Here is a 27,127-nt window from a genome sequence, read left to right as displayed (position 1 = left end):
GCTGCAGTTGTGGTTGTTGGAGCTGCAGTCGTGGTTGTTGGTGCGGCTGTCGTGGTTGTTGGTGCGGCTGTCTGGGTTGTTGGAGCTGCAGTCGTGGTTGTTGGAGCTGCAGTCGTGATTGTCGGTGCGGCTGTTGTGGTTGTTGGAGCTGCAGTCGTGGTTTCTGGTGCGGCGGTTGTTGATGTTGGAGCTGCTGTCGTGGTTGTTGGAGCTGCCGTTTTTGTTGTTGGTGCGACTGTTGTGGTTGTTGGAGCTGCAGTCGTGGTTGTTGGAGCGGATGTTGCGGTTGTTGGAGCTGTAGTTGTCGTTGTTGGAGCTGCCGTCGTGGTTGTTGGTGCGGCTGTAGTGGTTGTTGGAGCTGCAGTCGTGGTTGTTGGTGCAGCTGTCGTGGTTGTTGGAGCTGCAGTCGTGGTTGTTGGTGCGGCTGTCGTGCTTGTTGGATCTGCAGTCGTGGTTGTTGGTGCGGCTGTTGTGGTTGTTGGACCTGCAGTCGTGGTTGTTGGTGCGGCTGTCGTGGTTGTTGGAGCTGCAGTCGTGGTTGTTGGAGCGGATGTTTCGGTTGTTGGAGCTGTAGTTGTGGTTGATGGAGCTGCAGTCGTGGTTTCTGGTGCGGCGGTTGATGATGTTGGAGCTGCAGTCGTGGTTGTTGGAGCTGCCGTTTTTGTTGTTGGTGCGACTGTTGTGGTTGTTGGAGCTGCAGTCGTGGTTGTTGGAGCGGATGTTTCGGTTGTTGGAGCTGTAGTTGTGGTTGATGGAGCTGCAGTCGTGGTTGTTGGAGCTGCAGTCGTGGTTGTTGGTGTGGCTGTCGTGGTTGTTGGTGCGACTGTTGTGGTTGGAGCTGCAGTCGTGGTTGTTGGAGCTGCAGTCGTGGTTGTTGGTGCGGATGTTGTGGTTGTTGGAGCTGCAGTCGTGGTTTCTGGTGCGGCGGTTGATGATGTTGGAGCTGCAGTCGTGGTTGTTGGAGATGCCGTTTTTGTTGTTGGTGCGACTGTTGTGGTTGTTGGAGCTGCAGTCGTGGTTGTTGGTGCGGATGTTTCGGTTGTTGGAGCTGTAGTTGTGGTTGATGGAGCTGCAGTCGTGGTTTTTGGAGCTGCAGTCGTTGTTGTTGGTGCGGCTGTCGTGGTTGTTGGTGCGGCTGTTGTGGTTGTTGGTGCGGATGTTTCGGTTGTTGGAGCTGTAGTTGTGGTTGATGGAGCTGCAGTCGTGGTTTTTGGAGCTGCAGTCGTGCTTATTGGAGCTGCAGTCGTGGTTGTTGGAGCTGCAGTCGTGGTTGTTGGTGCGGCTGTCGTGGTTGTTGGTGCGGCTGTTGTGGTTGTTGGAGCTGCAGTCGTGGTTGTTGGAGCTGCAGTCGTGGTTGTTGGTGCGGATGTTTCGGTTGTTGGAGCTGTAGTTCTGGTTGATGGAGCTGCAGTCGTGGTTTTTGGAGCTGCAGTCGTGGTTGTTGGTGCGGCTGTCGTGGTTGTTGGTGCGGCTGTTGTGGTTGTTGGAGCTGCAGTCGTGGTTGTTGGAGCGGATGTTTCGGTTTTTGGAGCTGTAGTTGTGGTTGATGGATCTGCAGTCGTGGTTGTTGGAGCTGCAGTCGTGGTTGTTGGTGCGGCTGTTGTGGTTGTTTGAGCTGCAGTCGTGGTTTCTGGTGCGGCGGTTGATGATGTTGGAGCTGCAGTCGTGGTTGTTGGAGCTGCCGTTTTTGTTGTTGGTGCGACTGTTGTGGTTGTTGGAGCTGCAGTCGTGGTTGTTGGAGCGGATGTTTCGGTTGTTGGAGCTGTAGTTGTGGTTGATGGAGCTGCAGTCGTGGTTGTTGGAGCTGCAGTCGTGGTTGTTGGTGCGGCTGTCGTGGTTGTTGGTGCGGCTGTTGTGGTTGTTGGAGCTGCAGTCGTGGTTGTTGGAGCTGCAGTCGTAGTTGTTGGTGCGGATGTTTCGGTTGTTGGAGCTGTAGTTGTGGTTGATGGAGCTGCAGTCGTGGTTTTTGGAGCTGCAGTCGTTGTTGTTGGTGCGGCTGTCGTGGTTGTTGGTGCGGCTGTTGTGGTTGTTGGAGCTGCAGTCGTGGTTTCTGGTGCGGCGGTTGATGATGTTGGAGCTGCAGTCGTGGTTGTTGGAGCTGCCGTTTTTGTTGTTGGTGCGACTGTTGTGGTTGTTGGAGCTGCAGTCGTGGTTGTTGGAGCGGATGTTTCGGTTGTTGGAGCTGTAGTTGTGGTTGATGGAGCTGCAGTCGTGGTTGTTGGAGCTGCAGTCGTGGTTGTTGGTGCGGCTGTTGCGGTTGTTGGAGCTGTAGTTGTGGTTGATGGAGCTGCAGTCGTGGTTGTTGGAGCTGCAGTCGTGGTTGTTGGTGCGGATGTTTCGGTTGTTGGAGCTGTAGTTGTGGTTGATGGAGCTGCAGTCGTGGTTGTTGGTGCGGCTGTCGTGGTTGTTGGTGCGGCTGTTGTGGTTGTTGGAGCTGCAGTCGTGGTTGTTGGTGCGGCTGTCGTGGTTGGTGGTGCGGCTGTCGTGGTTGTTGGAGCTGCAGTCGTGGTTGTTGGAGCTGCAGTCGTGGTTGTTGGTGCGGCTGTTGTGGTTGTTGGAGCTGCAGTCGTGGTTGTTGGAGCTGCCGTTTTTGTTGTTGGTGCGACTGTTGTGGTTGTTGGTGCGGCTGTTGTGGTTGTTGGAGCGGTTGTTGCGGTTGTTGGAGCTGTAGTTGTGGTTGTTGGAGCTGCAGTCGTGGTTGTTGGAGCTGCCGTTTTTGTTGTTGGTGCGACTGTTGTGGTTGTTGGTGCGGCTGTTGTGGTTGTTGGAGTTGTTGTTGCGGTTGTTGGAGCTGTAGTTGTAGTTGATGGAGCTGCAGTCGTGGTTGTTGGACCTGCCGTCGTGGTTGTTGGTGCGGCTGTAGTGGTTGTTGGAGCTGCAGTCGTGGTTGTTGGTGCGGCTGTCGTGCTTATTGGAGCGGCTGTCGTGGTTGTTGGTGCGGCTGTCGTGGTTGTTGGAGCTGCAGTCGTGGTTGTTGGTGCGGCTGTTGTGGATGTTGGAGCTGCAGTCGTGGTTGTTGGAGGGGATGTTTCGGTTGTTGGAGCTGTAGTTGTGGTTGATGGAGCTGCAGTCATGGTTGTTGGAGCTGCAGTCGTGGTTGTTGGTGCGGCTGTTGTGGTTGTTGGAACTGCAGTCGTGGTTGTTGGAGCTGCCGTTTTTGTTGTTGGTGCGACTGTTGTGGTTGTTGGAGCTGCAGTCGTGGTTGTTGGAGCGGATGTTGCGGTTGTTTGAGCTGTAGTCGTGGTTGATGGAGCTGCAGTCGTGGTTGTTGGAGCTGCAGTCGTGGTTGTTGGAGCTGCAGTCGTGGTTGTTGGAGCTGCAGTCGTGGTTGTTGGTGCGGCTGTTGTGGTTGTTGGAGCTGCAGTCGTGGTTTCTGGTGCGGCGGTTGTTGATGTTGGAGCTGCAGTCGTGGTCTTTGGAGCTGCCGTTTTTGTTGTTGGTGCGACTGTTGTGGTTGTTGGATCTGCAGTCGTGGTTGTTGGAGCTGCAGTCGTGGTTGTTGGTGCGGCTGTTGTGGTTGTTGGAGCTGCAGTCGTGGTTTCTGGTGCGGCGGTTGATGATGTTGGAGCTGCAGTCGTGGTTGTTGGAGCTGCCGTTTTTGTTGTTGGTGCGACTGTTGTGGTTGTTGGAGCTGCAGTCGTGGTTGTTGGAGCGGATGTTTCGGTTGTTGGAGCTGTAGTTGTGGTTGATGGAGCTGCAGTCGTGGTTGTTGGAGCTGCAGTCGTGGTTGTTGGTGCGGCTGTCGTGGTTGTTGGTGCGGCTGTTGTGGTTGTTGGAGCTGCAGTCGTGGTTGTTGGAGCTGCAGTCGTAGTTGTTGGTGCGGATGTTTCGGTTGTTGGAGCTGTAGTTGTGGTTGATGGAGCTGCAGTCGTGGTTTTTGGAGCTGCAGTCGTTGTTGTTGGTGCGGCTGTCGTGGTTGTTGGTGCGGCTGTTGTGGTTGTTGGAGCTGCAGTCGTGGTTGTTGGAGCGGATGTTTCGGTTGTTGGAGCTGTAGTTGTGGTTGATGGAGCTGCAGTCGTGGTTGTTGGAGCTGCAGTCGTGGTTGTTGGTGCGGATGTTTCGGTTGTTGGAGCTGTAGTTGTGGTTGATGGAGCTGCAGTCGTGGTTTTTGGAGCTGCAGTCGTGGTTGTTGGTGCGGCTGTCGTGGTTGTTGGTGCGGCTGTTGTGGTTGTTGGAGCTGCAGTCGTGGTTGTTGGAGCTGCAGTCGTGGTTGTTGGTGCGGATGTTTCGGTTGTTGGAGCTGTAGTTGTGGTTGATGGAGCCGCAGTCGTGGTTTTTGGAGCTGCAGTCGTGGTTGTTGGTGCGGGTGTCGTGGTTGTTGGTGCGGCTGTTGTGGTTGTTGGAGCTGCAGTCGTGGTTGTTGGTGCGGATGTTTCGGTTGTTGGAGCTGTAGTTGTGGTTGATGGAGCTGCAGTCGTGGTTGTTGGAGCTGCAGTCGTGGTTGTTGGTGCGGCTGTTGTGGTTGTTGGAGCTGCAGTCGTGGTTGTTGGTGCGGCTGTCGTGGTTGGTTGTGCGGCTGTCGTGGTTGTTGGAGCTGCAGTCGTGGTTGTTGGAGCTGCAGTCGTGGTTTTTGGTGCGGCTGTTGTGGTTGTTGGAGCTGCAGTCGTGGTTGTTGGAGCTGCCGTTTTTGTTGTTGGTGCGACTGTTGTGGTTGTTGGAGCGGTTGTTGCGGTTGTTGGAGCTGTAGTTGTGGTTGTTGGAGCTGCAGTCGTGGTTGTTGGAGCTGCCGTTTTTGTTGTTGGTGCGACTGTTGTGGTTGTTGGTGCGGCTGTTGTGGTTGTTGGAGTTGTTGTTGCGGTTGTTGGAGCTGTAGTTGTGGTTGATGGAGCTGCAGTCGTGGTTGTTGGACCTGCCGTCGTGGTTGTTGGTGCGGCTGTAGTGGTTGTTGGAGCTGCAGTCGTGGTTGTTGGTGCGGCTGTCGTGCTTATTGGAGCGGCTGTCGTGGTTGTTGGTGCGGCTGTCGTGGTTGTTGGAGCTGCAGTCGTGGTTGTTGGTGCGGCTGTTGTGGATGTTGGAGCTGCAGTCGTGGTTGTTGGAGGGGATGTTTCGGTTGTTGGAGCTGTAGTTGTGGTTGATGGAGCTGCAGTCATGGTTGTTGGAGCTGCAGTCGTGGTTGTTGGTGCGGCTGTTGTGGTCGTTGGAACTGCAGTCGTGGTTGTTGGAGCTGCCGTTTTTGTTGTTGGTGCGACTGTTGTGGTTGTTGGAGCTGCAGTCGTGGTTGTTGGAGTGGATTTTGCGGTTGTTTGAGCTGTAGTCGTGGTTGATGGAGCTGCAGTCGTGGTTGTTGGAGCTGCAGTCGTGGTTGTTGGAGCTGCAGTCGTGGTTGTTGGAGCTGCAGTCGTGGTTGTTGGTGCGGCTGTTGTGGTTGTTGGAGCTGCAGTCGTGGTTTCTGGTGCGGCGGTTGTTGATGTTGGAGCTGCAGTCGTGGTCTTTGGAGCTGCCGTTTTTGTTGTTGGTGCGACTGTTGTGGTTGTTGGAGCTGCAGTCGTGGTTGTTGGAGCGGATGTCGCGGTTGTTGGAGCTGTAGTTGTGGTTGATGGAGCTGCAGTTGTGGTTGTTGGAGCTGCAGTCGTGGTTGTTGGTGCGGCTGTCGTGGTTGTTGGTGCGGCTGTCTGGGTTGTTGGAGCTGCAGTCGTGGTTGTTGGAGCTGCAGTCGTGATTGTCGGTGCGGCTGTTGTGGTTGTTGGAGCTGCAGTCGCGGTTTCTGGTGCGGCGGTTGTTGATGTTGGAGCTGCTGTCGTGGTTGTTGGAGCTGCCGTTTTTGTTGTTGGTGCGACTGTTGTGGTTGTTGGTGCGGCTGTTGTGGTTGTTGGTGCGGCTGTCGTGGTTGTTGGTGCGGCTGTCTGGGTTGTTGGAGCTGCAGTCGTGGTTGTTGGAGCTGCAGTCGTGATTGTCGGTGCGGCTGTTGTGGTTGTTGGAGCTGCAGTCGTGGTTTCTGGTGCGGCGGTTGTTGATGTTGGAGCTGCAGTCGTGGTTTTTGGAGCTGCAGTCGTTGTTGTTGGTGCGGCTGTCGTGGTTGTTGGTGCGGCTGTTGTGGTTGTTGGAGCTGCAGTCGTGGTTGTTGGAGCGGATGTTTCGGTTGTTGGAGCTGTAGTTGTAGTTGATGGAGCTGCAGTCGTGGTTGTTGGAGCTGCAGTCGTGGTTGTTGGTGCGGCTGTCGTGGTTGTTGGTGCGGCTGTTGTGGTTGCTGGAGCTGCAGTCGTGGTTGTTGGAGCTGCAGTCGTGGTTGTTGGTGCGGATGTTTCGGTTGTTGGAGCTGTAGTTGTGGTTGATGGAGCTGCAGTCGTGGTTGTTGGAGCTGCAGTCGTGGTTGTTGGAGCGGATGTTGCGGTTGTTGGAGCTGTAGTTGTCGTTGTTGGAGCTGCCGTCGTGGTTGTTGGTGCGGCTGTAGTGGTTGTTGGAGCTGCAGTCGTGGTTGTTGGTGCGGCTGTTGTGGTTGTTGGAGCTGCAGTCGTGGTTTCTGGTGCGGCGGTTGTTGATGTTGGAGCTGCAGTCGTGGTCTTTGGAGCTGCCGTTTTTGTTGTTGGTGCGACTGTTGTGGTTGTTGGAGCTGCAGTCGTGGTTGTTGGAGCGGATGTCGCGGTTGTTGGAGCTGTAGTTGTGGTTGATGGAGCTGCAGTTGTGGTTGTTGGAGCTGCAGTCGTGGTTGTTGGTGCGGCTGTCGTGGTTGTTGGTGCGGCTGTCTGGGTTGTTGGAGCTGCAGTCGTGGTTGTTGGAGCTGCAGTCGTGATTGTCGGTGCGGCTGTTGTGGTTGTTGGAGCTGCAGTCGTGGTTTCTGGTGCGGCGGTTGTTGATGTTGGAGCTGCTGTCGTGGTTGTTGGAGCTGCCGTTTTTGTTGTTGGTGCGACTGTTGTGGTTGTTGGAGCTGCAGTCGTGGTTGTTGGAGCGGATGTTGCGGTTGTTGGAGCTGTAGTTGTCGTTGTTGGAGCTGCCGTCGTGGTTGTTGGTGCGGCTGTAGTGGTTGTTGGAGCTGCAGTCGTGGTTGTTGGTGCAGCTGTCGTGGTTGTTGGAGCTGCAGTCGTGGTTGTTGGTGCGGCTGTCGTGCTTGTTGGATCTGCAGTCGTGGTTGTTGGTGCGGCTGTTGTGGTTGTTGGACCTGCAGTCGTGGTTGTTGGTGCGGCTGTCGTGGTTGTTGGAGCTGCAGTCGTGGTTGTTGGTGCGGCTGTTGTGGTTGTTGGAGCTGCAGTCGTGGTTGTTGGTGCGGCTGTCGTGGTTGTTGGAGCTGCAGTCGTGGTTGTTGGAGCTGCAGTCGTGGTTGTTGGTGCGGCTTTCGTGGTTGTTGGAGCTGCAGTCGTGGTTGTTGGTGCGGCTGTCGTGCTTGTTGGAGCTGCAGTCGTGGTTGTTGGAGGTGCAGTCGTGGTTGATGGAGCTGCAGTCGTGGTTGTTGGAGCTGCAGTCGTGGTTGTTGGTGCGGCTGTTGTGGATGTTGGAGCTGCAGTCGTGGTTGTTGGAGTTGCAGTCGTGGTTGTTGGTGCGGCTGTCGTGGTTGTTGGAGCTTTAGTCGTGGTTGTTGGTTCGGCTGTTGTGGTTGTTGGAGCTGCAGTCGTGGTTGTTGGAGCTGCAGTCGTGGTTGTTGGTGCGGCTGTAGTGGTTGTTGGAGCTGCAGTCGTGGTTGTTGGTGCGGCTGTTGTGGTTGTTGGAGCTGCAGTCGTGGTTGTTGGTGCGGCTGTCGTGGTTTCTGGTGCGGCGGTTGTTGATGTTGGAGCTGCAGTCGTGGTTGTTGGAGCTGCCTTTTTTGTTGTTGGTGCGACTGTTGTGGTTGTTGGAGCTGCAGTCGTGATTGTTGGAGCGGATGTTGCGGTTGTTGGAGCTGTAGTTGTGGTTGATGGAGCTGCAGTCGTGGTTGTTGGAGCGGATGTTGCGGTTGTTGGAGCTGTAGTTGTGGTTGATGGAGCTGCAGTCGTGGTTGTTGGAGCTGCAGTCGTGGTTGTTGGTGCGGATGTTTCGGTTGTTGGAGCTGTAGTTGTGGTTGATGGAGCTGCAGTCGTGGTTGTTGGAGCTGCAGTCGTGGTTGTTGGTGCGGATGTTTCGGTTGTTGGAGCTGTAGTTGTGGTTGATGGAGCTGCAGTCGTGGTTGTTGGTGCGGCTGTCGTGGTTGTTGGTGCGGCTGTTGTGGTTGTTGGAGCTGCAGTCGTGGTTGTTGGAGCTGCAGTCGTGGTTGTTGGTGCGGATGTTTCGGTTGTTGGAGCTGTAGTTGTGGTTGATGGAGCTGCAGTCGTGGTTTTTGGAGCTGCAGTCGTGGTTGTTGGTGCGGCTTTCGTGGTTGTTGGAGCTGCAGTCGTGGTTGTTGGTGTGGCTGTCGTGCTTGTTGGAGCTGCAGTCGTGGTTGTTGGAGCTGCAATCGTGGTTGTTGGTGCGGCTGTCGTGGTTGTTGGTGCGGCTGTTGTGGTTGTTGGAGCTGCAGTCGTGGTTGTTGGTGCGGCTGTCGTGGTTGTTTGAGCTGCAGTCGTGGTTGTTGGAGCTGCAGTCGTGGTTGTTGGTGCGGCTGTTGTGGTTGTTGGAGCTGCAGTCGTGGTTTCTGGTGCGGCGGTTGATGATGTTGGAGCTGCAGTCGTGGTTGTTGGAGCTGCCGTTTTTGTTGTTGGTGCGACTGTTGTGGTTGTTGGAGCTGCAGTCGTGGTTGTTGGAGCGGATGTTTCGGTTGTTGGAGCTGTAGTTGTGGTTGATGGAGCTGCAGTCGTGGTTGTTGGTGCGGATGTTTCGGTTGTTGGAGCTGTAGTTGTGGTTGATGGAGCTGCAGTCGTGGTTTTTGGAGCTGCAGTCGTGGTTGTTGGTGCGGCTGTCGTGCTTGTTGGAGCTGCAGTCGTGGTTGTTGGAGCTGCAATCGTGGTTGTTGGTGCGGCTGTCGTGGTTGTTGGTGCGGCTGTTGTGGTTGTTGGAGCTGCAGTCGTGGTTGTTGGTGCGGCTGTCGTGGTTGTTGGAGCTGCAGTCGTGGTTGTTGGAGCTGCAGTCGTGGTTGTTGGTGCGGCTGTTGTGGTTGTTGGAGCTGCAGTCGTGGTTTCTGGTGCGGCGGTTGATGATGTTGGAGCTGCAGTCGTGGTTGTTGGAGCTGCCGTTTTTGTTGTTGGTGCGACTGTTGTGGTTGTTGGAGCTGCAGTCGTGGTTGTTGGAGCGGATGTTTCGGTTGTTGGAGCTGTAGTTGTGGTTGATGGAGCTGCAGTCGTGGTTGTTGGAGCTGCAGTCGTGGTTGTTGGTGCGGCTGTCGTGGTTGTTGGTGCGGCTGTTGTGGTTGTTGGAGCTGCAGTCGTGGTTGTTGGAGCTGCAGTCGTGGTTGTTGGTGCGGATGTTTCGGTTGTTGGAGCTGTAGTTGTGGTTGATGGAGCTGCAGTCGTGGTTTTTGGAGCTGCAGTCGTTGTTGTTGGTGCGGCTGTCGTGGTTGTTGGTGCGGCTGTTGTGGTTGTTGGAGCTGCAGTCGTGGTTGTTGGAGCGGATGTTTCGGTTGTTGGAGCTGTAGTTGTAGTTGATGGAGCTGCAGTCGTGGTTGTTGGAGCTGCAGTCGTGGTTGTTGGTGCGGCTGTCGTGGTTGTTGGTGCGGCTGTTGTGGTTGCTGGAGCTGCAGTCGTGGTTGTTGGAGCTGCAGTCGTGGTTGTTGGTGCGGATGTTTCGGTTGTTGGAGCTGTAGTTGTGGTTGATGGAGCTGCAGTCGTGGTTTTTGGAGCTGCAGTCGTGGTTGTTGGTGCGGCTGTCGTGGTTGTTGGTGCGGCTGTTGTGGTTGTTGGAGCTGCAGTCGTGGTTGTTGGTGCGGATGTTTCGGTTGTTGGAGCTGTAGTTGTGGTTGATGGAGCTGCAGTCGTTGTTTTTGGAGCTGCAGTCGTGGTTGTTGGTGCGGCTGTCGTGGTTGTTGGTGCGGCTGTTGTGGTTGTTGGAGCTGCAGTCGTGGTTGTTGGTGCGGATGTTTCGGTTGTTGGAGCTGTAGTTGTGGTTGATGGAGCTGCCGTTTTTGTTGTTGGTGCGACTGTTGTGGTTGTTGGTGCGGCTGTTGTGGTTGTTGGAGCGGTTGTTGCGGTTGTTGGAGCTGTAGTTGTGGTTGATGGAGCTGCAGTCGTGGTTGTTGGACCTGCCGTCGTGGTTGTTGGTGCGGCTGTAGTGGTTGTTGGAGCTGCAGTCGTGGTTGTTGGTGCGGCTGTCGTGCTTGTTGGAGCTGCAGTCGTGGTTGTTGGAGGTGCAGTCGTGGTTGATGGAGCTGCAGTCGTGGTTGTTGGAGCTGCAGTCGTGGTTGTTGGTGCGGCTGTTGTGGATGTTGGAGCTGCAGTCGTGGTTGTTGGAGTTGCAGTCGTGGTTGTTGGTGCGGCTGTCGTGGTTGTTGGAGCTTTAGTCGTGGTTGTTGGTTCGGCTGTTGTGGTTGTTGGAGCTGCAGTCGTGGTTGTTGGAGCTGCAGTCGTGGTTGTTGGTGCGGCTGTAGTGGTTGTTGGAGCTGCAGTCGTGGTTGTTGGTGCGGCTGTTGTGGTTGTTGGAGCTGCAGTCGTGGTTGTTGGTGCGGCTGTCGTGGTTTCTGGTGCGGCGGTTGTTGATGTTGGAGCTGCAGTCGTGGTTGTTGGAGCTGCCTTTTTTCTTGTTGGTGCGACTGTTGTGGTTGTTGGAGCTGCAGTCGTGATTGTTGGAGCGGATGTTGCGGTTGTTGGAGCTGTAGTTGTGGTTGATGGAGCTGCAGTCGTGGTTGTTGGAGCTGCAGTCGTGGTTGTTGGTGCGGCTGTCGTGGTTGTTGGTGCGGCTGTCGTGGTTGTTGGAGCTGCAGTCGTGGTTGTTGGTGCGGCTGTCGTGGTTGTTGGTGCGGCTGTTGTGGTTGGTGGAGCTGCAGTCGTGGTTGTTGGAGCGGATGTTTCGGTTGTTGGAGCTGTAGTTGTGGTTGATGGAGCTGCAGTCGTGGTTGTTGGAGCGGATGTTGCGGTTGTTGGAGCTGTAGTTGTGGTTGATGGAGCTGCAGTCGTGGTTGTTGGAGCTGCAGTCGTGGTTGTTGGTCCGGATGTTTCGGTTGTTGGAGCTGTAGTTGTGGTTGATGGAGCTGCAGTCGTGGTTGTTGGAGCTGCAGTCGTGGTTGTTGGTGCGGATGTTTCGGTTGTTGGAGCTGTAGTTGTGGTTGATGGAGCTGCAGTCGTGGTTGTTGGTGCGGCTGTCGTGGTTGTTGGTGCGGCTGTTGTGGTTGTTGGAGCTGCAGTCGTGGTTGTTGGAGCTGCAGTCGTGGTTGTTGGTGCGGATGTTTCGGTTGTTGGAGCTGTAGTTGTGGTTGATGGAGCTGCAGTCGTGGTTTTTGGAGCTGCAGTCGTGGTTGTTGGTGCGGCTTTCGTGGTTGTTGGAGCTGCAGTCGTGGTTGTTGGTGCGGCTGTCGTGCTTGTTGGAGCTGCAGTCGTGGTTGTTGGAGCTGCAATCGTGGTTGTTGGTGCGGCTGTCGTGGTTGTTGGTGCGGCTGTCGTGGTTGTTGGTGCGGCTGTTGTGGTTGTTGGAGCTGCAGTCGTGGTTGTTGGTGCGGCTGTCGTGGTTGTTGGAGCTGCAGTCGTGGTTGTTGGAGCTGCAGTCGTGGTTGTTGGTGCGGCTGTTGTGGTTGTTGGAGCTGCAGTCGTGGTTTCTGGTGCGGCGGTTGATGATGTTGGAGCTGCAGTCGTGGTTGTTGGAGCTGCCGTTTTTGTTGTTGGTGCGACTGTTGTGGTTGTTGGAGCTGCAGTCGTGGTTGTTGGAGCGGATGTTTCGGTTGTTGGAGCTGTAGTTGTGGTTGATGGAGCTGCAGTCGTGGTTGTTGGTGCGGATTTTTCGGTTGTTGGAGCTGTAGTTGTGGTTGATGGAGCTGCAGTCGTGGTTTTTGGAGCTGCAGTCGTGGTTGTTGGTGCGGCTTTCGTGGTTGTTGGAGCTGCAGTCGTGGTTGTTGGTGCGGCTGTCGTGCTTGTTGGAGCTGCAGTCGTGGTTGTTGGAGCTGCAATCGTGGTTGTTGGTGCGGCTGTCGTGGTTGTTGGTGCGGCTGTTGTGGTTGTTGGAGCTGCAGTCGTGGTTGTTGGTGCGGCTGTCGTGGTTGTTGGAGCTGCAGTCGTGGTTGTTGGAGCTGCAGTCGTGGTTGTTGGTGCGGCTGTTGTGGTTGTTGGAGCTGCAGTCGTGGTTTCTGGTGCGGCGGTTGATGATGTTGGAGCTGCAGTCGTGGTTGTTGGAGCTGCCGTTTTTGTTGTTGGTGCGACTGTTGTGGTTGTTGGAGCTGCAGTCGTGGTTGTTGGAGTGGATGTTTCGGTTGTTGGAGCTGTAGTTGTGGTTGATGGAGCTGCAGTCGTGGTTGTTGGAGCTGCAGTCGTGGTTGTTGGTGCGGCTGTCGTGGTTGTTGGTGCGGCTGTTGTGGTTTTTGGAGCTGCAGTCGTTGTTGTTGGTGCGGCTGTCGTGGTTGTTGGTGCGGCTGTTGTGGTTGTTGGAGCTGCAGTCGTGGTTGTTGGAGCGGATGTTTCGGTTGTTGGAGCTGTAGTTGTGGTTGATGGAGCTGCAGTCGTGGTTGTTGGAGCTGCAGTCGTGGTTGTTGGTGCGGCTGTCGTGGTTGTTGGTGCGGCTGTTGTGGTTGCTGGAGCTGCAGTCGTGGTTGTTGGAGCTGCAGTCGTGGTTGTTGGTGCGGATGTTTCGGTTGTTGGAGCTGTAGTTGTGGTTGATGGAGCTGCAGTCGTGGTTTTTGGAGCTGCAGTCGTGGTTGTTGGTGCGGCTGTCGTGGTTGTTGGTGCGGCTGTTGTGGTTGTTGGAGCTGCAGTCGTGGTTGTTGGAGCTGCAGTCGTGGTTGTTGGTGCGGATGTTTCGGTTGTTGGAGCTGTAGTTGTGGTTGATGGAGCTGCAGTCGTTGTTTTTGGAGCTGCAGTCGTGGTTGTTGGTGCGGCTGTCGTGGTTGTTGGTGCGGCTGTTGTGGTTGTTGGAGCTGCAGTCGTGGTTGTTGGTGCGGATGTTTCGGTTGTTGGAGCTGTAGTTGTGGTTGATGGAGCTGCCGTTTTTGTTGTTGGTGCGACTGTTGTGGTTGTTGGTTCGGCTGTTGTGGTTGTTGGAGCGGTTGTTGCGGTTGTTGGAGCTGTAGTTGTGGTTGATGGAGCTGCAGTCGTGGTTGTTGGACCTGCCGTCGTGGTTGTTGGTGCGGCTGTAGTGGTTGTTGGAGCTGCAGTCGTGGTTGTTGGTGCGGCTGTTGTGGATGTTGGACCTGCAGTCGTGGTTTTTGGAGCTGCAGCCGTGGTTGTTGGTGCGGCTGTCGTGGTTTTTGGAGCTTTAGTCGTGGTTGTTGGGGCGGGTGTTGTGGTTGTTGGAGCTGCAGTCGTGGTTGTTGGAGCTGCAGTCGTGGTTGTTGGAGCTGCAGTCGTGGTTGTTGGAGCGGATGTTTCGGTTGTTTGAGCTGTAGTTGTGGTTGATGGAGCTGCAGTCATGGTTGTTGGAGCTGCAGTCGTGATTGTTGGTGCGGCTGTCGTGGTTGTTGGTGCGGCTGTCGTGGTTGTTGGTGCGGCTCTTGTGGTTGTTGGAGCTGCAGTCGTGGTTGTTGGTGCGGCTGTCGTGGTTGTTGGTGCGGCTGTTGTGGTTGTTGGAGCTGCAGTTGTGGTTGATGGAGCTGCAGTCATAGTTGTTGGAGCTGCAGTCGTGGTTGTTGGTGCGGCTGTCGTGGTTGTTGGTGCGGCTCTTGTGGTTGTTGGAGCTGCAGTCGTGGTTGTTGGTGCAGCTGTCGTGGTTGTTGGTGCGGCTGTTGTGGTTGTTGGAGCTGCAGTCGTGGTTTTTGGTGCGGCTGTTGTGGATGTTGGAGCTGCAGTCGTGGTTGTTGGAGGGGATGTTTCGGTTGTTGGAGCTGTAGTTGTGGTTGATGGAGCTGCAGTCGTGGTTGTTGGAGCTGCAGTCGTGGTTGTTGGTGCGGCTGTCGTGGTTGTTGGTGCGGCTGTTGTGGTTGTTGGTGCGACTGTTGTGGTTGTTGCAGTCGTGGTTGTTGGTGCGGCTGTCGTGGTTGTTGGAGCTTTAGTCGTGGTTGTTGGTTCGGCTGTTGTGGTTGTTGGAGCTGCAGTTGTGGTTGATGGAGCTGCAGTCATAGTTGTTGGAGCTGCAGTCGTGGTTGTTGGTGCGGCTGTCGTGGTTGTTGGTGCGGCTCTTGTGGTTGTTGGAGCTGCAGTCGTGGTTGTTGGTGCAGCTGTCGTGGTTGTTGGTGCGGCTGTTGTGGTTGTTGGAGCTGCAGTCGTGGTTGTTGGAGCTGCAGTCGTGGTTGTTGGTGCGGATTTTTCGGTTGTTGGAGCTGTAGTTGTGGTTGATGGAGCTGCAGTCGTGGTTGTTGGTGCGGCTGTCGTGGTTGTTGGTGCGGCTGTTGTGGTTGTTGGAGCTGCAGTCGTGGTTGTTGGAGCTGCAGTCGTGGTTGTTGGTGCGGATGTTTCGGTTGTTGGAGCTGTAGTTCTGGTTGATGGAGCTGCAGTCGTGGTTTTTGGAGCTGCAGTCGTGGTTGTTGGTGCGGCTGTCGTGGTTGTTGGTGCGGCTGTTGTGGTTGTTGGAGCTGCAGTCGTGGTTGTTGGTGCGGATGTTTCGGTTGTTGGAGCTGTAGTTGTGGTTGTTGGAGCTGCAGTCGTGGTTGTTGGTGCGGATGTTTCGGTTGTTGGAGCTGTAGTTGTGGTTGATGGAGCTGCCGTTTTTGTTGTTGGTGCGACTGTTGTGGTTGTTGGTGCGGCTGTTGTGGTTGTTGGAGCGGTTGTTGCGGTTGTTGGAGCTGTAGTTGTGGTTGATGGAGCTGCAGTCGTGGTTGTTGGACCTGCCGTCGTGGTTGTTGGTGCGGCTGTAGTGGTTGTTGGAGCTGCAGTCGTGGTTGTTGGTGCGGCTGTCGTGCTTGTTGGAGCTGCAGTCGTGGTTGTTGGAGGTGCAGTCGTGGTTGATGGAGCTGCAGTCGTGGTTGTTGGAGCTGCAGTCGTGGTTGTTGGTGCGGCTGTTGTGGATGTTGGAGCTGCAGTCGTGGTTGTTGGAGTTGCAGTCGTGGTTGTTGGTGCGGCTGTCGTGGTTGTTGGAGCTTTAGTCGTGGTTGTTGGTTCGGCTGTTGTGGTTGTTGGAGCTGCAGTCGTGGTTGTTGGAGCTGCAGTCGTGGTTGTTGGTGCGGCTGTAGTGGTTGTTGGAGCTGCAGTCGTGGTTGTTGGTGCGGCTGTTGTGGTTGTTGGAGCTGCAGTCGTGGTTGTTGGTGCGGCTGTCGTGGTTTCTGGTGCGGCGGTTGTTGATGTTGGAGCTGCAGTCGTGGTTGTTGGAGCTGCCTTTTTTGTTGTTGGTGCGACTGTTGTGGTTGTTGGAGCTGCAGTCGTGATTGTTGGAGCGGATGTTGCGGTTGTTGGAGCTGTAGTTGTGGTTGATGGAGCTGCAGTCGTGGTTGTTGGAGCTGCAGTCGTGGTTGTTGGTGCGGCTGTCGTGGTTGTTGGTGCGGCTGTCGTGGTTGTTGGAGCTGCAGTCGTGGTTGTTGGTGCGGCTGTCGTGGTTGTTGGTGCGGCTGTTGTGGTTGGTGGAGCTGCAGTCGTGGTTGTTGGAGCGGATGTTTCGGTTGTTGGAGCTGTAGTTGTGGTTGATGGAGCTGCAGTCGTGGTTGTTGGAGCGGATGTTGCGGTTGTTGGAGCTGTAGTTGTGGTTGATGGAGCTGCAGTCGTGGTTGTTGGAGCTGCAGTCGTGGTTGTTGGTCCGGATGTTTCGGTTGTTGGAGCTGTAGTTGTGGTTGATGGAGCTGCAGTCGTGGTTGTTGGAGCTGCAGTCGTGGTTGTTGGTGCGGATGTTTCGGTTGTTGGAGCTGTAGTTGTGGTTGATGGAGCTGCAGTCGTGGTTGTTGGTGCGGCTGTCGTGGTTGTTGGTGCGGCTGTTGTGGTTGTTGGAGCTGCAGTCGTGGTTGTTGGAGCTGCAGTCGTGGTTGTTGGTGCGGATGTTTCGGTTCTTGGAGCTGTAGTTGTGGTTGATGGAGCTGCAGTCGTGGTTTTTGGAGCTGCAGTCGTGGTTGTTGGTGCGGCTTTCGTGGTTGTTGGAGCTGCAGTCGTGGTTGTTGGTGCGGCTGTCGTGCTTGTTGGAGCTGCAGTCGTGGTTGTTGGAGCTGCAATCGTGGTTGTTGGTGCGGCTGTCGTGGTTGTTGGTGCGGCTGTCGTGGTTGTTGGTGCGGCTGTTGTGGTTGTTGGAGCTGCAGTCGTGGTTGTTGGTGCGGCTGTCGTGGTTGTTGGAGCTGCAGTCGTGGTTGTTGGAGCTGCAGTCGTGGTTGTTGGTGCGGCTGTTGTGGTTGTTGGAGCTGCAGTCGTGGTTTCTGGTGCGGCGGTTGATGATGTTGGAGCTGCAGTCGTGGTTGTTGGAGCTGCCGTTTTTGTTGTTGGTGCGACTGTTGTGGTTGTTGGAGCTGCAGTCGTGGTTGTTGGAGCGGATGTTTCGGTTGTTGGAGCTGTAGTTGTGGTTGATGGAGCTGCAGTCGTGGTTGTTGGTGCGGATTTTTCGGTTGTTGGAGCTGTAGTTGTGGTTGATGGAGCTGCAGTCGTTGTTTTTGGAGCTGCAGTCGTGGTTGTTGGTGCGGCTGTCGTGGTTGTTGGTGCGGCTGTTGTGGTTGTTGGAGCTGCAGTCGTGGTTGTTGGTGCGGATGTTTCGGTTGTTGGAGCTGTAGTTGTGGTTGATGGAGCTGCCGTTTTTGTTGTTGGTGCGACTGTTGTGGTTGTTGGTGCGGCTGTTGTGGTTGTTGGAGCGGTTGTTGCGGTTGTTGGAGCTGTAGTTGTGGTTGATGGAGCTGCAGTCGTGGTTGTTGGACCTGCCGTCGTGGTTGTTGGTGCGGCTGTAGTGGTTGTTGGAGCTGCAGTCGTGGTTGTTGGTGCGGCTGTTGTGGATGTTGGACCTGCAGTCGTGGTTTTTGGAGCTGCAGCCGTGGTTGTTGGTGCGGCTGTCGTGGTTTTTGGAGCTTTAGTCGTGGTTGTTGGGGCGGGTGTTGTGGTTGTTGGAGCTGCAGTCGTGGTTGTTGGAGCTGCAGTCGTGGTTGTTGGAGCTGCAGTCGTGGTTGTTGGAGCTGCAGTCGTGGTTGTTGGAGCGGATGTTTCGGTTGTTTGAGCTGTAGTTGTGGTTGATGGAGCTGCAGTCATGGTTGTTGGAGCTGCAGTCGTGATTGTTGGTGCGGCTGTCGTGGTTGTTGGTGCGGCTGTCGTGGTTGTTGGTGCGGCTCTTGTGGTTGTTTGAGCTGCAGTCGTGGTTGTTGGTGCGGCTGTCGTGGTTGTTGGTGCGGCTGTTGTGGTTGTTGGAGCTGCAGTTGTGGTTGATGGAGCTGCAGTCATAGTTGTTGGAGCTGCAGTCGTGGTTGTTGGTGCGGCTGTCGTGGTTGTTGGTGCGGCTCTTGTGGTTGTTGGAGCTGCAGTCGTGGTTGTTGGTGCAGCTGTCGTGGTTGTTGGTGCGGCTGTTGTGGTTGTTGGAGCTGCAGTCGTGGTTGTTGGAGCTGCAGTCGTGGTTGTTGGTGCGGATGTTTCGGTTGTTGGAGCTGTAGTTGTGGTTGATGGAGCTGCAGTCGTGGTTGTTGGTGCGGCTGTCGTGGTTGTTGGTGCGGCTGTTGTGGTTGTTGGAGCTGCAGTCGTGGTTGTTGGAGCTGCAGTCGTGGTTGTTGGTGCGGATGTTTCGGTTGTTGGAGCTGTAGTTCTGGTTGATGGAGCTGCAGTCGTGGTTTTTGGAGCTGCAGTCGTGGTTGTTGGTGCGGCTGTCGTGGTTGTTGGTGCGGCTGTTGTGGTTGTTGGAGCTGCAGTCGTGGTTGTTGGAGCGGATGTTTCGGTTGTTGGAGCTGTAGTTGTGGTTGATGGAGCTGCAGTCGTGGTTGTTGGAGCTGCAGTCGTGGTTGTTGGTGCGACTGTTGTGGTTGTTGGAGCTGCAGTCGTGGTTGTTGGAGCGGATGTTTCGGTTGTTGGAGCTGTAGTTGTGGTTGATGGAGCTGCAGTCGTGGTTGTTGGTGCGGATTTTTCGGTTGTTGGAGCTGTAGTTGTGGTTGATGGAGCTGCAGTCGTTGTTTTTGGAGCTGCAGTCGTGGTTGTTGGTGCGGCTGTCGTGGTTGTTGGTGCGGCTGTTGTGGTTGTTGGAGCTGCAGTCGTGGTTGTTGGTGCGGATGTTTCGGTTGTTGGAGCTGTAGTTGTGGTTGATGGAGCTGCCGTTTTTGTTGTTGGTGCGACTGTTGTGGTTGTTGGTGCGGCTGTTGTGGTTGTTGGAGCGGTTGTTGCGGTTGTTGGAGCTGTAGTTGTGGTTGATGGAGCTGCAGTCGTGGTTGTTGGACCTGCCGTCGTGGTTGTTGGTGCGGCTGTAGTGGTTGTTGGAGCTGCAGTCGTGGTTGTTGGTGCGGCTGTTGTGGATGTTGGACCTGCAGTCGTGGTTTTTGGAGCTGCAGCCGTGGTTGTTGGTGCGGCTGTCGTGGTTTTTGGAGCTTTAGTCGTGGTTGTTGGGGCGGGTGTTGTGGTTGTTGGAGCTGCAGTCGTGGTTGTTGGAGCTGCAGTCGTGGTTGTTGGAGCTGCAGTCGTGGTTGTTGGAGCTGCAGTCGTGGTTGTTGGAGCGGATGTTTCGGTTGTTTGAGCTGTAGTTGTGGTTGATGGAGCTGCAGTCATGGTTGTTGGAGCTGCAGTCGTGATTGTTGGTGCGGCTGTCGTGGTTGTTGGTGCGGCTGTCGTGGTTGTTGGTGCGGCTCTTGTGGTTGTTTGAGCTGCAGTCGTGGTTGTTGGTGCGGCTGTCGTGGTTGTTGGTGCGGCTGTTGTGGTTGTTGGAGCTGCAGTTGTGGTTGATGGAGCTGCAGTCATAGTTGTTGGAGCTGCAGTCGTGGTTGTTGGTGCGGCTGTCGTGGTTGTTGGTGCGGCTCTTGTGGTTGTTGGAGCTGCAGTCGTGGTTGTTGGTGCAGCTGTCGTGGTTGTTGGTGCGGCTGTTGTGGTTGTTGGAGCTGCAGTCGTGGTTGTTGGAGCTGCAGTCGTGGTTGTTGGTGCGGATGTTTCGGTTGTTGGAGCTGTAGTTGTGGTTGATGGAGCTGCAGTCGTGGTTGTTGGTGCGGCTGTCGTGGTTGTTGGTGCGGCTGTTGTGGTTGTTGGAGCTGCAGTCGTGGTTGTTGGAGCTGCAGTCGTGGTTGTTGGTGCGGATGTTTCGGTTGTTGGAGCTGTAGTTCTGGTTGATGGAGCTGCAGTCGTGGTTTTTGGAGCTGCAGTCGTGGTTGTTGGTGCGGCTGTCGTGGTTGTTGGTGCGGCTGTTGTGGTTGTTGGAGCTGCAGTCGTGGTTGTTGGAGCGGATGTTTCGGTTGTTGGAGCTGTAGTTGTGGTTGATGGAGCTGCAGTCGTGGTTGTTGGAGCTGCAGTCGTGGTTGTTGGTGCGGCTGTCGTGTTTGTTGGAGCTGCAGTCGTGGTTGTTGTAGCGGCTGTCGTGGTTGTTGGTGCGGCTGTCGTGGTTGTTGGAGCTGCAGTCGTGGTTTTTGGTGCGGCTGTTGTGGATGTTGGAGCTGCAGTCGTGGTTGTTGGAGGGGATGTTTCGGTTGTTGGAGCTGTAGTTGTGGTTGATGGAGCTGCAGTCATGGTTGTTGGAGCTGCAGTCGTGGTTGTTGGTGTGGCTGTCTGGGTTGTTGGTGCGGCTGTTGTGGTTGTTGGAGCTGCAGTCGTGGTTGTTGGTGCAGCTGTCGTGGTTGTTGGAGCTGCAGTCGTGGTTGTTGGAGCTGCAGTCGTGGTTGTTGGAGCTGCCGTTTTTGTTGTTGGTGCGACTGTCGTGGTTGTTGGTGCGGCTGTCGTGGTTGTTGGTGCGGCTGTTGTGGTTGTTGGAGCTGCAGTCGTGGTTGTTGGAGCGGATGTTTCGGTTGTTGGAGCTGTAGTTGTGGTTGATGGAGCTGCAGTCGTGGTTGTTGGAGCTGCAGTCGTGGTTGTTGGTGCGGCAGTCGTGGTTGTTGGTGCGGCTGTTGTGGTTGCTGGAGCTGCAGTCGTGGTTGTTGGAGCTGCCGTTTTTGTTGTTGGTGCGACTGTTGTGGTTGTTGGAGCGGATGTTGCGGTTGTTTGAGCTGTAGTCATGGTTGTTGGAGCTGCAGTCGTGGTTGTTGGTGCGGCTGTTGTGGTTGTTGGAACTGCAGTCGTGGTTGTTGGAGCTGCCGTTTTTGTTGTTGGTGCGACTGTTGTGGTTGTTGGAGCGGATGTTGCGGTTGTTTGAGCTGTAGTCGTGGTTGATGGAGCTGCAGTCGTGGTTGTTGGAGCTGCAGTCGTGGTTGTTGGAGCTGCAGTCGTGGTTGTTGGAGCTGCAGTCGTGGTTGTTGGTGCGGCTGTTGTGGATGTTGGAGCTGCAGTCGTGGTTTCTGGTGCGGCGGTTGTTGATGTTGGAGCTGCAGTCGTGGTTGTTGGAGCTGCCGTTTTTGTTGTTGGTGCGACTGTTGTGGTTGTTGGAGCTGCAGTCGTGGTTGTTGGAGCGGATGTCGCGGTTGTTGGAGCTGTAGTTGTGGTTGATGGAGCTGCAGTTGTGGTTGTTGGATCTGCAGTCGTGGTTGTTGGTGCGGCTGTCGTGGTTGTTGGTGCGGCTGTCTGGGTTGTTGGAGCTGCAGTCGTGGTTGTTGGAGCTGCATTCGTGATTGTCGGTGCGGCTGTTGTGGTTGTTGGAGCTGCAGTCGTGGTTTCTGGTGCGGCGGTTGTTGATGTTGGAGCTGCTGTCGTGGTTGTTTGAGCTGCCATTTTTGTTGTTGGTGCGACTGTTGTGGTTGTTGGAGCTGCAGTCGTGGTTGTTGGAGCGGATGTTGCGGTTGTTGGAGCTGTAGTTGTCGTTGATGGAGCTGCAGTCGTGGTTGTTGGAGCTGACGTCGTGGTTGTTGGTGCGGCTGTAGTGGTTGTTGGAGCTGCAGTCGTGGTTGTTGGTGCAGCTGTTGTGGTTGTTGGAGCTGCAGTCGTGGTTGTTGGTGCGGCTGTCGTTTTTGTTGGAGCTGCAGTCGTGGTTGTTGGTGCGGCTGTCGTTTTTGTTGGATCTGCAGTCGTGGTTGTTGGTGCGGCTTTTGTGGTTGTTGGAGCTGCAGTCGTGGTTGTTGGAGCGGATGTTGCGGTTGTTGGAGCTGTAGTTGTCGTTGATGGAGCTGCAGTCGTGGTTGTTGGAGCTGACGTCGTGGTTGTTGGTGCGGCTGTAGTGGTTGTTGGAGCTGCAGTCGTGGTTGTTGGTGCAGCTGTTGTGGTTGTTGGAGCTGCAGTCGTGGTTGTTGGTGCGGCTGTCGTTTTTGTTGGAGCTGCAGTCGTGGTTGTTGGTGCGGCTGTCGTTTTTGTTGGATCTGCAGTCGTGGTTGTTGGTGCGGCTTTTGTGGTTGTTGGAGCTGCAGTCGTGGTTGTTGGTGCGGCTGTCGTGGTTGTTGGAGCTGCAGTCGTGGTTGTTGGAGCTGCAGTCGTGGTTGTTGGTGCGGCTGTCGTGGTTGTTGGAGCTGCAGTCGTGGTTGTTGGAGCTGCAGTCGTGGTTGTTGGAGCGGCTGTTGTGGATTCTGGAGCTGCAGTCGTGGTTTTTGGAGCTGCAGTCGTGGTTGTTGGTGCGGCTGTCGTCGTTTTTGGAGCTTTAGTCGTGGTTGTTGGTGCGGCTGTTGTGGTTGTTGGAGCTGCAGTCGTGGTTGTTGGACCTGCAGTCGTGGTTGTTGGTGTGGCTGTCTGGGTTATTGGTGCGGCTTTTGTGGTTGTTGGAGCTGCAGTCGTGGTTGTTGGTGCAGCTGTCGTGGTTGTTGGAGCTGCAGTCGTGGTTGTTGGAGCTGCAGTCGTGGTTGTTGGTGCGGCTGTCGTGGTTGTTGGAGCTGCAGTCGTGGTTTCTGGTGCGCCGGTTGATGATGTTGGAGCTGCAGTCGTGGTTGTTGGAGCTGCAGTCGTGGTTGTTGGTGCGGCTGTCGTGGTTGTTAGAGCTGCAGTCGTGTCTGTTTGAGCGCTTGTTGTTGTTGTTGGAGCAGCAGTTGTGGTTGTTGGAGCTGCAGTCGTGTCTGTTTGAGCGCTTGTTGTTGTTGTTGGAGCAGCAGTTGTGGTTGTTGGAGCGGCTGTTGTGGTGTTTGGAGCTCCAGTTGTGGTTGTTGGTGCGGCTGTTGTGGCTGTTGGAGCTGCAGTCGTGGTTGTGGTTGCACTTGTTGTGGTTGTTGGAGCTGGAGTCGTGGTTGTTGGAGCTGCAGTCGTGGTTGTTGGTGCGGCTGTTGTGGTTGTTAGAGCTGCAGTTGTGGTTGTTGGTGCGGCTGTTGTGGTTGTTGGAGCTGCAGTTGTGGTTGTTGGTGCGGCTGTCGTGGTTTTTAGAGCTGCAGTCGTGGTTGTTTGAGCGCTTGTTGTTTTTGTTGGAGCAGCAGTTGTGGTTGTTGGAGCGGCTGTCGTGGTTGTTGGAGCTCCAGTTGTGGTTGTTGGTGCGGCTGTAGTGGTTGTTGGAGCTGCAGTTGTGGTTGGTGCGGCTGTTGTGGTTTTTGGTGCGGCTGTTGTGGATGTTGGTGCAGGTCTTGTGGTTGTTGGAGCCTCAGTCGTGGTTGTTGGAGCTGTAGTTGTGGTTATTGGAGCTGCAGTTGTGGTTGTTGGTGCGGGTGTTGTGGTTGTTGGAGCTGCAGTCGTGGTTGTTGGAGCTGCAGTTGTGGTTATTGGAGCGGTTGTTGTGGTTGTTGGAGCTCCAGTTGTGGTTGTTGGTGCGGCTGTAGTGGTTGTTGGAGCTGCAGTCGTGGTTGTTGGTGCGGGTGTTGTTGTTGTTGGTGCGGCAGTTGTGGTTGTTGGCACGGCAGTTGTGGTTGTTGGAGCTGCAGTCGTGGTTGTTGGTGCGCTTGTTGTGGTTGTTGGCGCTGCAGTCGTTGTTGTTGGTGGGGCTGTCGTGGATGTTGGTGCGGGTGTTGTGGTTGTTGGATCTGCAGTCGTGGTTGTTGGTGCGGCTGTTTTTGTTTTTGGTGCGGCTGTTGTGGATGTTGGTGCAGGTGTTGTGGTTGTTGGAGCTGCAGTCGTGGTTGTTGGAGCTGCAGTTGTGGTTGTTGGAGCTGCAGTTGTGGTTGTTGGTGCGGCTGTAGTGGTTGTTGGAGCTGCAGTCGTGGTTGTTGCTGCGCTTGTTGTGGTTGTTGCTGCGGCTGTTGTGGTTGTTGGTGCGGGTGTTGTGGTTGTTGGAGCTGCAGTCGTGGTTGTTGGAGCTGCAGTTGTGGTTATTGGAGCGGCTGTTGTGGTTGTTGGAGCTCCAGTTGTGGTTGTTGGTGCGGCTGTAGTGGTTGTTGGAGCTGCAGTCGTGGTTGTTGGTGCGCTTGTTGTGGATTTTGGCGCTGCAGTCGTTGTTGTTGGTGCGGCTGTCTTGGATGTTGGTGCGGGTGTTGTGGTTTTTGGTGCGGCAGTTGTGGTTGTTGGAGCTGCAGTTGTGGTTGTTGGAGCTGCAGTCGTTGTTGTTTGAGCGCTTGTTGTTGTTGTTGGAGCAGCAGTTGTGGTTTTTGGTGCGGCTGTTGTGGTTGGTGGAGCTGCAGTTGTGGTTGTTGGAGCGGCTGTTGTGGTTGTTGGAGCTCCAGTTGTGGTTGTTGGTGCGGCTGTAGTGGTTGTTGGAGCTTCAGTCGTGGTTGTTGGTGCGTTTGTTGTGGTTGTTGGTGCGGGTGTTGTGGTTGTTGGAGTTGCAGTCGTGGTTGTTGGCGCTGCAGTCGTTTTTGTTGGTGCGGCTGTTGTGGTTTTTGGTGTGGCTGTTGTGGACGTTGGTGCGGCAGTTTTTGTTGTTGGAACAGCAGTTGTGGTTGTTGGAGCGGCTGTTGTGGTTGTTGGAGCTGCAGTTGTGGATGTTGGTGCGGGTGTTGTGGTTGTTGGTGCGGCTGTTGTGGATGTTTGTGCGGTTGTTGTGGTTGTTGGAGCTGCAGTTGTGGTTGTTGATAGAATAGCTAAAGAATAAGAATTTAGTTCTGTATATTAAATGAACTGTACAACAATATACTTTCATTCTATAACTATTACCTCAATATACACAGGACACAGCAGTTTGTCTCAGTTTCATAGGTAAAGAATAAAGTTTAGAATAGTGGAACATGAAAGGCATTTAGAATTTTTACATTTATTACTCACGACAAGTGTCAATGTCTGAAGTTAATTTGAGTTTAAATGATCTGAATTTAGGAGCAGGACCACGCCTCCAGACACATCCCTTCTCGTTCTTATCTGTAGATATGATTCCCCTGTCCTACAAGCTGTTCGTTCTTGTTTTTGCGCCCCACCCTCCTTGCCCTTTTTCAGTTCTTTCACTTTTTCACTTCTTCACTTCTCATTAGTACATGGGGATTTCCCAGGCCCGGGAGCTGCCACCAGTCTTCTTCAAGCCCTTCCCCAAACCACACCTCAATTCATGTTTAAGCCATTCACCTTTATCTACTAAAAATGCTCTCAAGCCTAAAATGAGAACGTGGGTCAAGCTAGTGAAATATAATTTTTGTTTAGCACATTTTTTCTATAACAAGCAATGTCATGAGATATGACATAGTTCAAGTAGTGAAACTTTAACGGTGCAGCCTAGGTAAACTTATGACCATGCTGTATAAATGTTTTGCCAAAATTAATTATGGGAAATAAAGGTATCACCGTTAGCCACATTTTGATATATGGCAACCTTTACCTTTTATTCCTTCTCTGTGAATATTTTTTTAATACAGTCATTTTTTAATGATATTGCTAAGTGTCACAAATCTAGCCTCAATCATGTGCCTTAATGTTTTGAGGACCTTTTTCAGAACTGAATGATTTTAAATGGAATGGTGCAAGTGTGCTATTCCATATACTGTGAGGATAACCAAATGCTAAGTCAAGAGGGGAAGAATCAGAGAGAAATTGTGGGGTTCTTTTAAGAAAAACATTTGCCAGACATGCACTCAGAGTGTTCACTGAACCCACAACTTGTAGGTATTAAAAGAAATTGGGAAATTTGGCTCCACCTTGCATTACTAGGTACAACTCAACTAGATTTAGTTACTGCACTCAAAATAAAGAAATGCTTAACCATTAAACTACTATGACACACAACTTTAATACAGTCTGCATATTCTCTATAGCAATTATTCTTGAGATTATACTTTCCAGTGCTACAACAGTTTATTGGTTTTGCATCAACAGTAAGTTTAGCATCGCTTAGCTTACCTGCTAGAAGCAAGGAAACTGATATCATCAGTGCAACACCCATTGTTCAACAAGTTAAATCTGTAAAAGAAACATATATCAAGGTTTGTTTTATAGTCTGGTTGTTTTTACTCTGAACTTGAGTTTCTGGACTTGTGTTGTTTATTTAATTCTTATATGAGGGCCCAGGGTTTTGTAACTGTATATTATTTCATGTAATCATTCTCTTAGAATATGTAACCTTGTTCTCTCTTTAGAGCCAAATTCTTCCCTGAGTGTTCCCTTGCTTCCTGTGTCATGTCTGTTGTATTAACTCAGTGGTTCCCAAATTTTTTTTGCTGGGCCCCCCTTTGTTTTACACGAAGAACATTCATTGCCCCCCCCCCCCCCCCCCCCCCCTCTATTTATTCTGCTTATAGGTTCCTTTAAAATGAAATGATAAATCATTACTATTTAAAAAATCATATTGGTACAAACAGCATTAGTTTTATAAGTCATAATACAAAAAAAAATTAGATTTACAGTACAGAAAATATGTTCCATTGTACTTACCAAAACTGGAATCAAATGGAAATGTTTTAATTCCTGTTTTTTTTATTTTTTAATCTGTAGATGTCTTCAATTTTTTTTATTTTAAAATGGTGCAGTTCACCTCTTTGCTTTGGTAAATCTTTCACCTTATGTTCCTGTCAAAACACCTTTCGTCCTTATATATTTCAGCAGAATTAGGGCTAATGACGTAAGTGAGAAATGATTGATGAGGTTGTGGCACCTCTAGAATGTCACGTCACAGGATTCACAAGTTTGTCAAGCCACATTTCTTGGCTTAATATAACATTGCCTCTCCCTTCTTCTTGTTTCTCAAGAGTGACTCAAAGATATAATGACAGCCAAATACAGAATTCTAGTATGGTGAGAAGAAGTTGTAAGAAATGAAAGAGATGTATGATCAAAGTAAAGGGACGTCTTTACAGAGTGTGAGCCTCTCGAGTTATTTACCACACGACACGACAACTTTATAGTGATATACTGTAGCTCAGAATCACAGCTAAATTTCCTGATACTTTTCCAAGTGATTGCAAACTCATTAAATCAAAAATAATTGAATATGAAATTATAATATCTCATAATTGAAACATGACATGTATCAGTAGGAAGTACTTTATATTAACATTCTAAAAGTGCTTTTACTACTTTGTTAGAACAATTTGTTTTAAAAGTGGTGATGTATTCATATGTAAATGCTTTCTCATACTTTCAAATTACAGTTCTGCCGAAGAGTTCAAAATAAGAATAAACAAACAAAGAAACAAGAACAAGAGTTCAAGAATATTGGTCCGGCTTAACATGCTATTTATGTATTTTCTCCATCATAACAACAACTTACCTCGCAGCTTACTTATTGAGTCATTAAGCTGGCTGCAGCTTTAGCATTACCTTCATAAAACATAGCAACAATTCCTCATCTAAAAAAACTGTGAATCTTTTGTTGAACTTTCATCATCTCCAGTTCCTCTTTTAAATTCTGCTTTTGAGAGAAAACATTTTAGAAGAGAAGTGTAATTAGATTTGATATTTGAGGGTGAGTTTGTCAAACCAGAATTTTCAGCAAATGCCTCTCCATCACGCCTTCAGGTTAAGAGAAAATTTGGTTTGAAACATGTTGAACAAGCTTTGTAGTGCAAATGTGATCGAGGGAGAGGGGCATCATACAAATAGCATAGTTTTTTCACCATAGTTCTTTAAGAACAAATGCAGTCTACAAAACAGCGATGAACTGTTGCAACACCAACACCTTAGGAATGTATAGGTCACACCTCTTCTTTGGAAATTGTGTCAGTCAGACAATAAATTATAGATAGTGGCTTATTTAATATTTTTTTAAAGGAAGAAATTCATTTGTTTTACCTGTGTCTTTTCCTGAGGACCTAGCCTGAATATGGCTAAGCATTAGAGTTAAACTGACCCACCATGGTCAGCTGGGGAAATTGGACGGTCTAGCCTTCTGATTAGCGTCACCGCTGTCTCGGTGGAGTTTAATAAACTCGGCCGTCTGCTCCTTGCTATCTACAATATAACAGGACGCTGGCGTAAATTCTCGACCGTCTCATATTTCTGTTTAATCAGTTTTCCTTTTGATGTTTATTCAGCTGTGTAAA

General features: G+C 52.8%; 1 protein-coding gene across 1 annotated transcript in view; it reads right to left on the bottom strand.

Moving 5' to 3' along the window:
• The window catches only part of LOC148100858 (uncharacterized), a 77,194-nt gene extending 52,162 nt beyond the window's left edge, over positions 1-25,032 (bottom strand). The window contains exons 1-3 of the mRNA XM_087846961.1: positions 24,990-25,032; positions 14,714-15,595; positions 12,645-13,165 (exon numbers count right to left, since the gene is read on the bottom strand). Coding sequence (XP_087703087.1) covers positions 12,645-13,165; positions 14,714-15,595; positions 24,990-25,032 — 1,446 coding nt within the window. The remainder of the gene's footprint in view (positions 1-12,644; positions 13,166-14,713; positions 15,596-24,989) is intronic.
• Between the last annotated feature and the right edge of the window lie 2,095 nt (positions 25,033-27,127).

This window comes from Neolamprologus brichardi, chromosome 10 (genome assembly GCF_056152115.1).
Source record: "Neolamprologus brichardi isolate AB-2024 chromosome 10, ASM5615211v1, whole genome shotgun sequence".
In the NCBI taxonomy this organism is placed as follows: domain Eukaryota; kingdom Metazoa; phylum Chordata; class Actinopteri; order Cichliformes; family Cichlidae; genus Neolamprologus; species Neolamprologus brichardi.
This window is presented reverse-complemented; position numbering and strand designations above follow the sequence as displayed.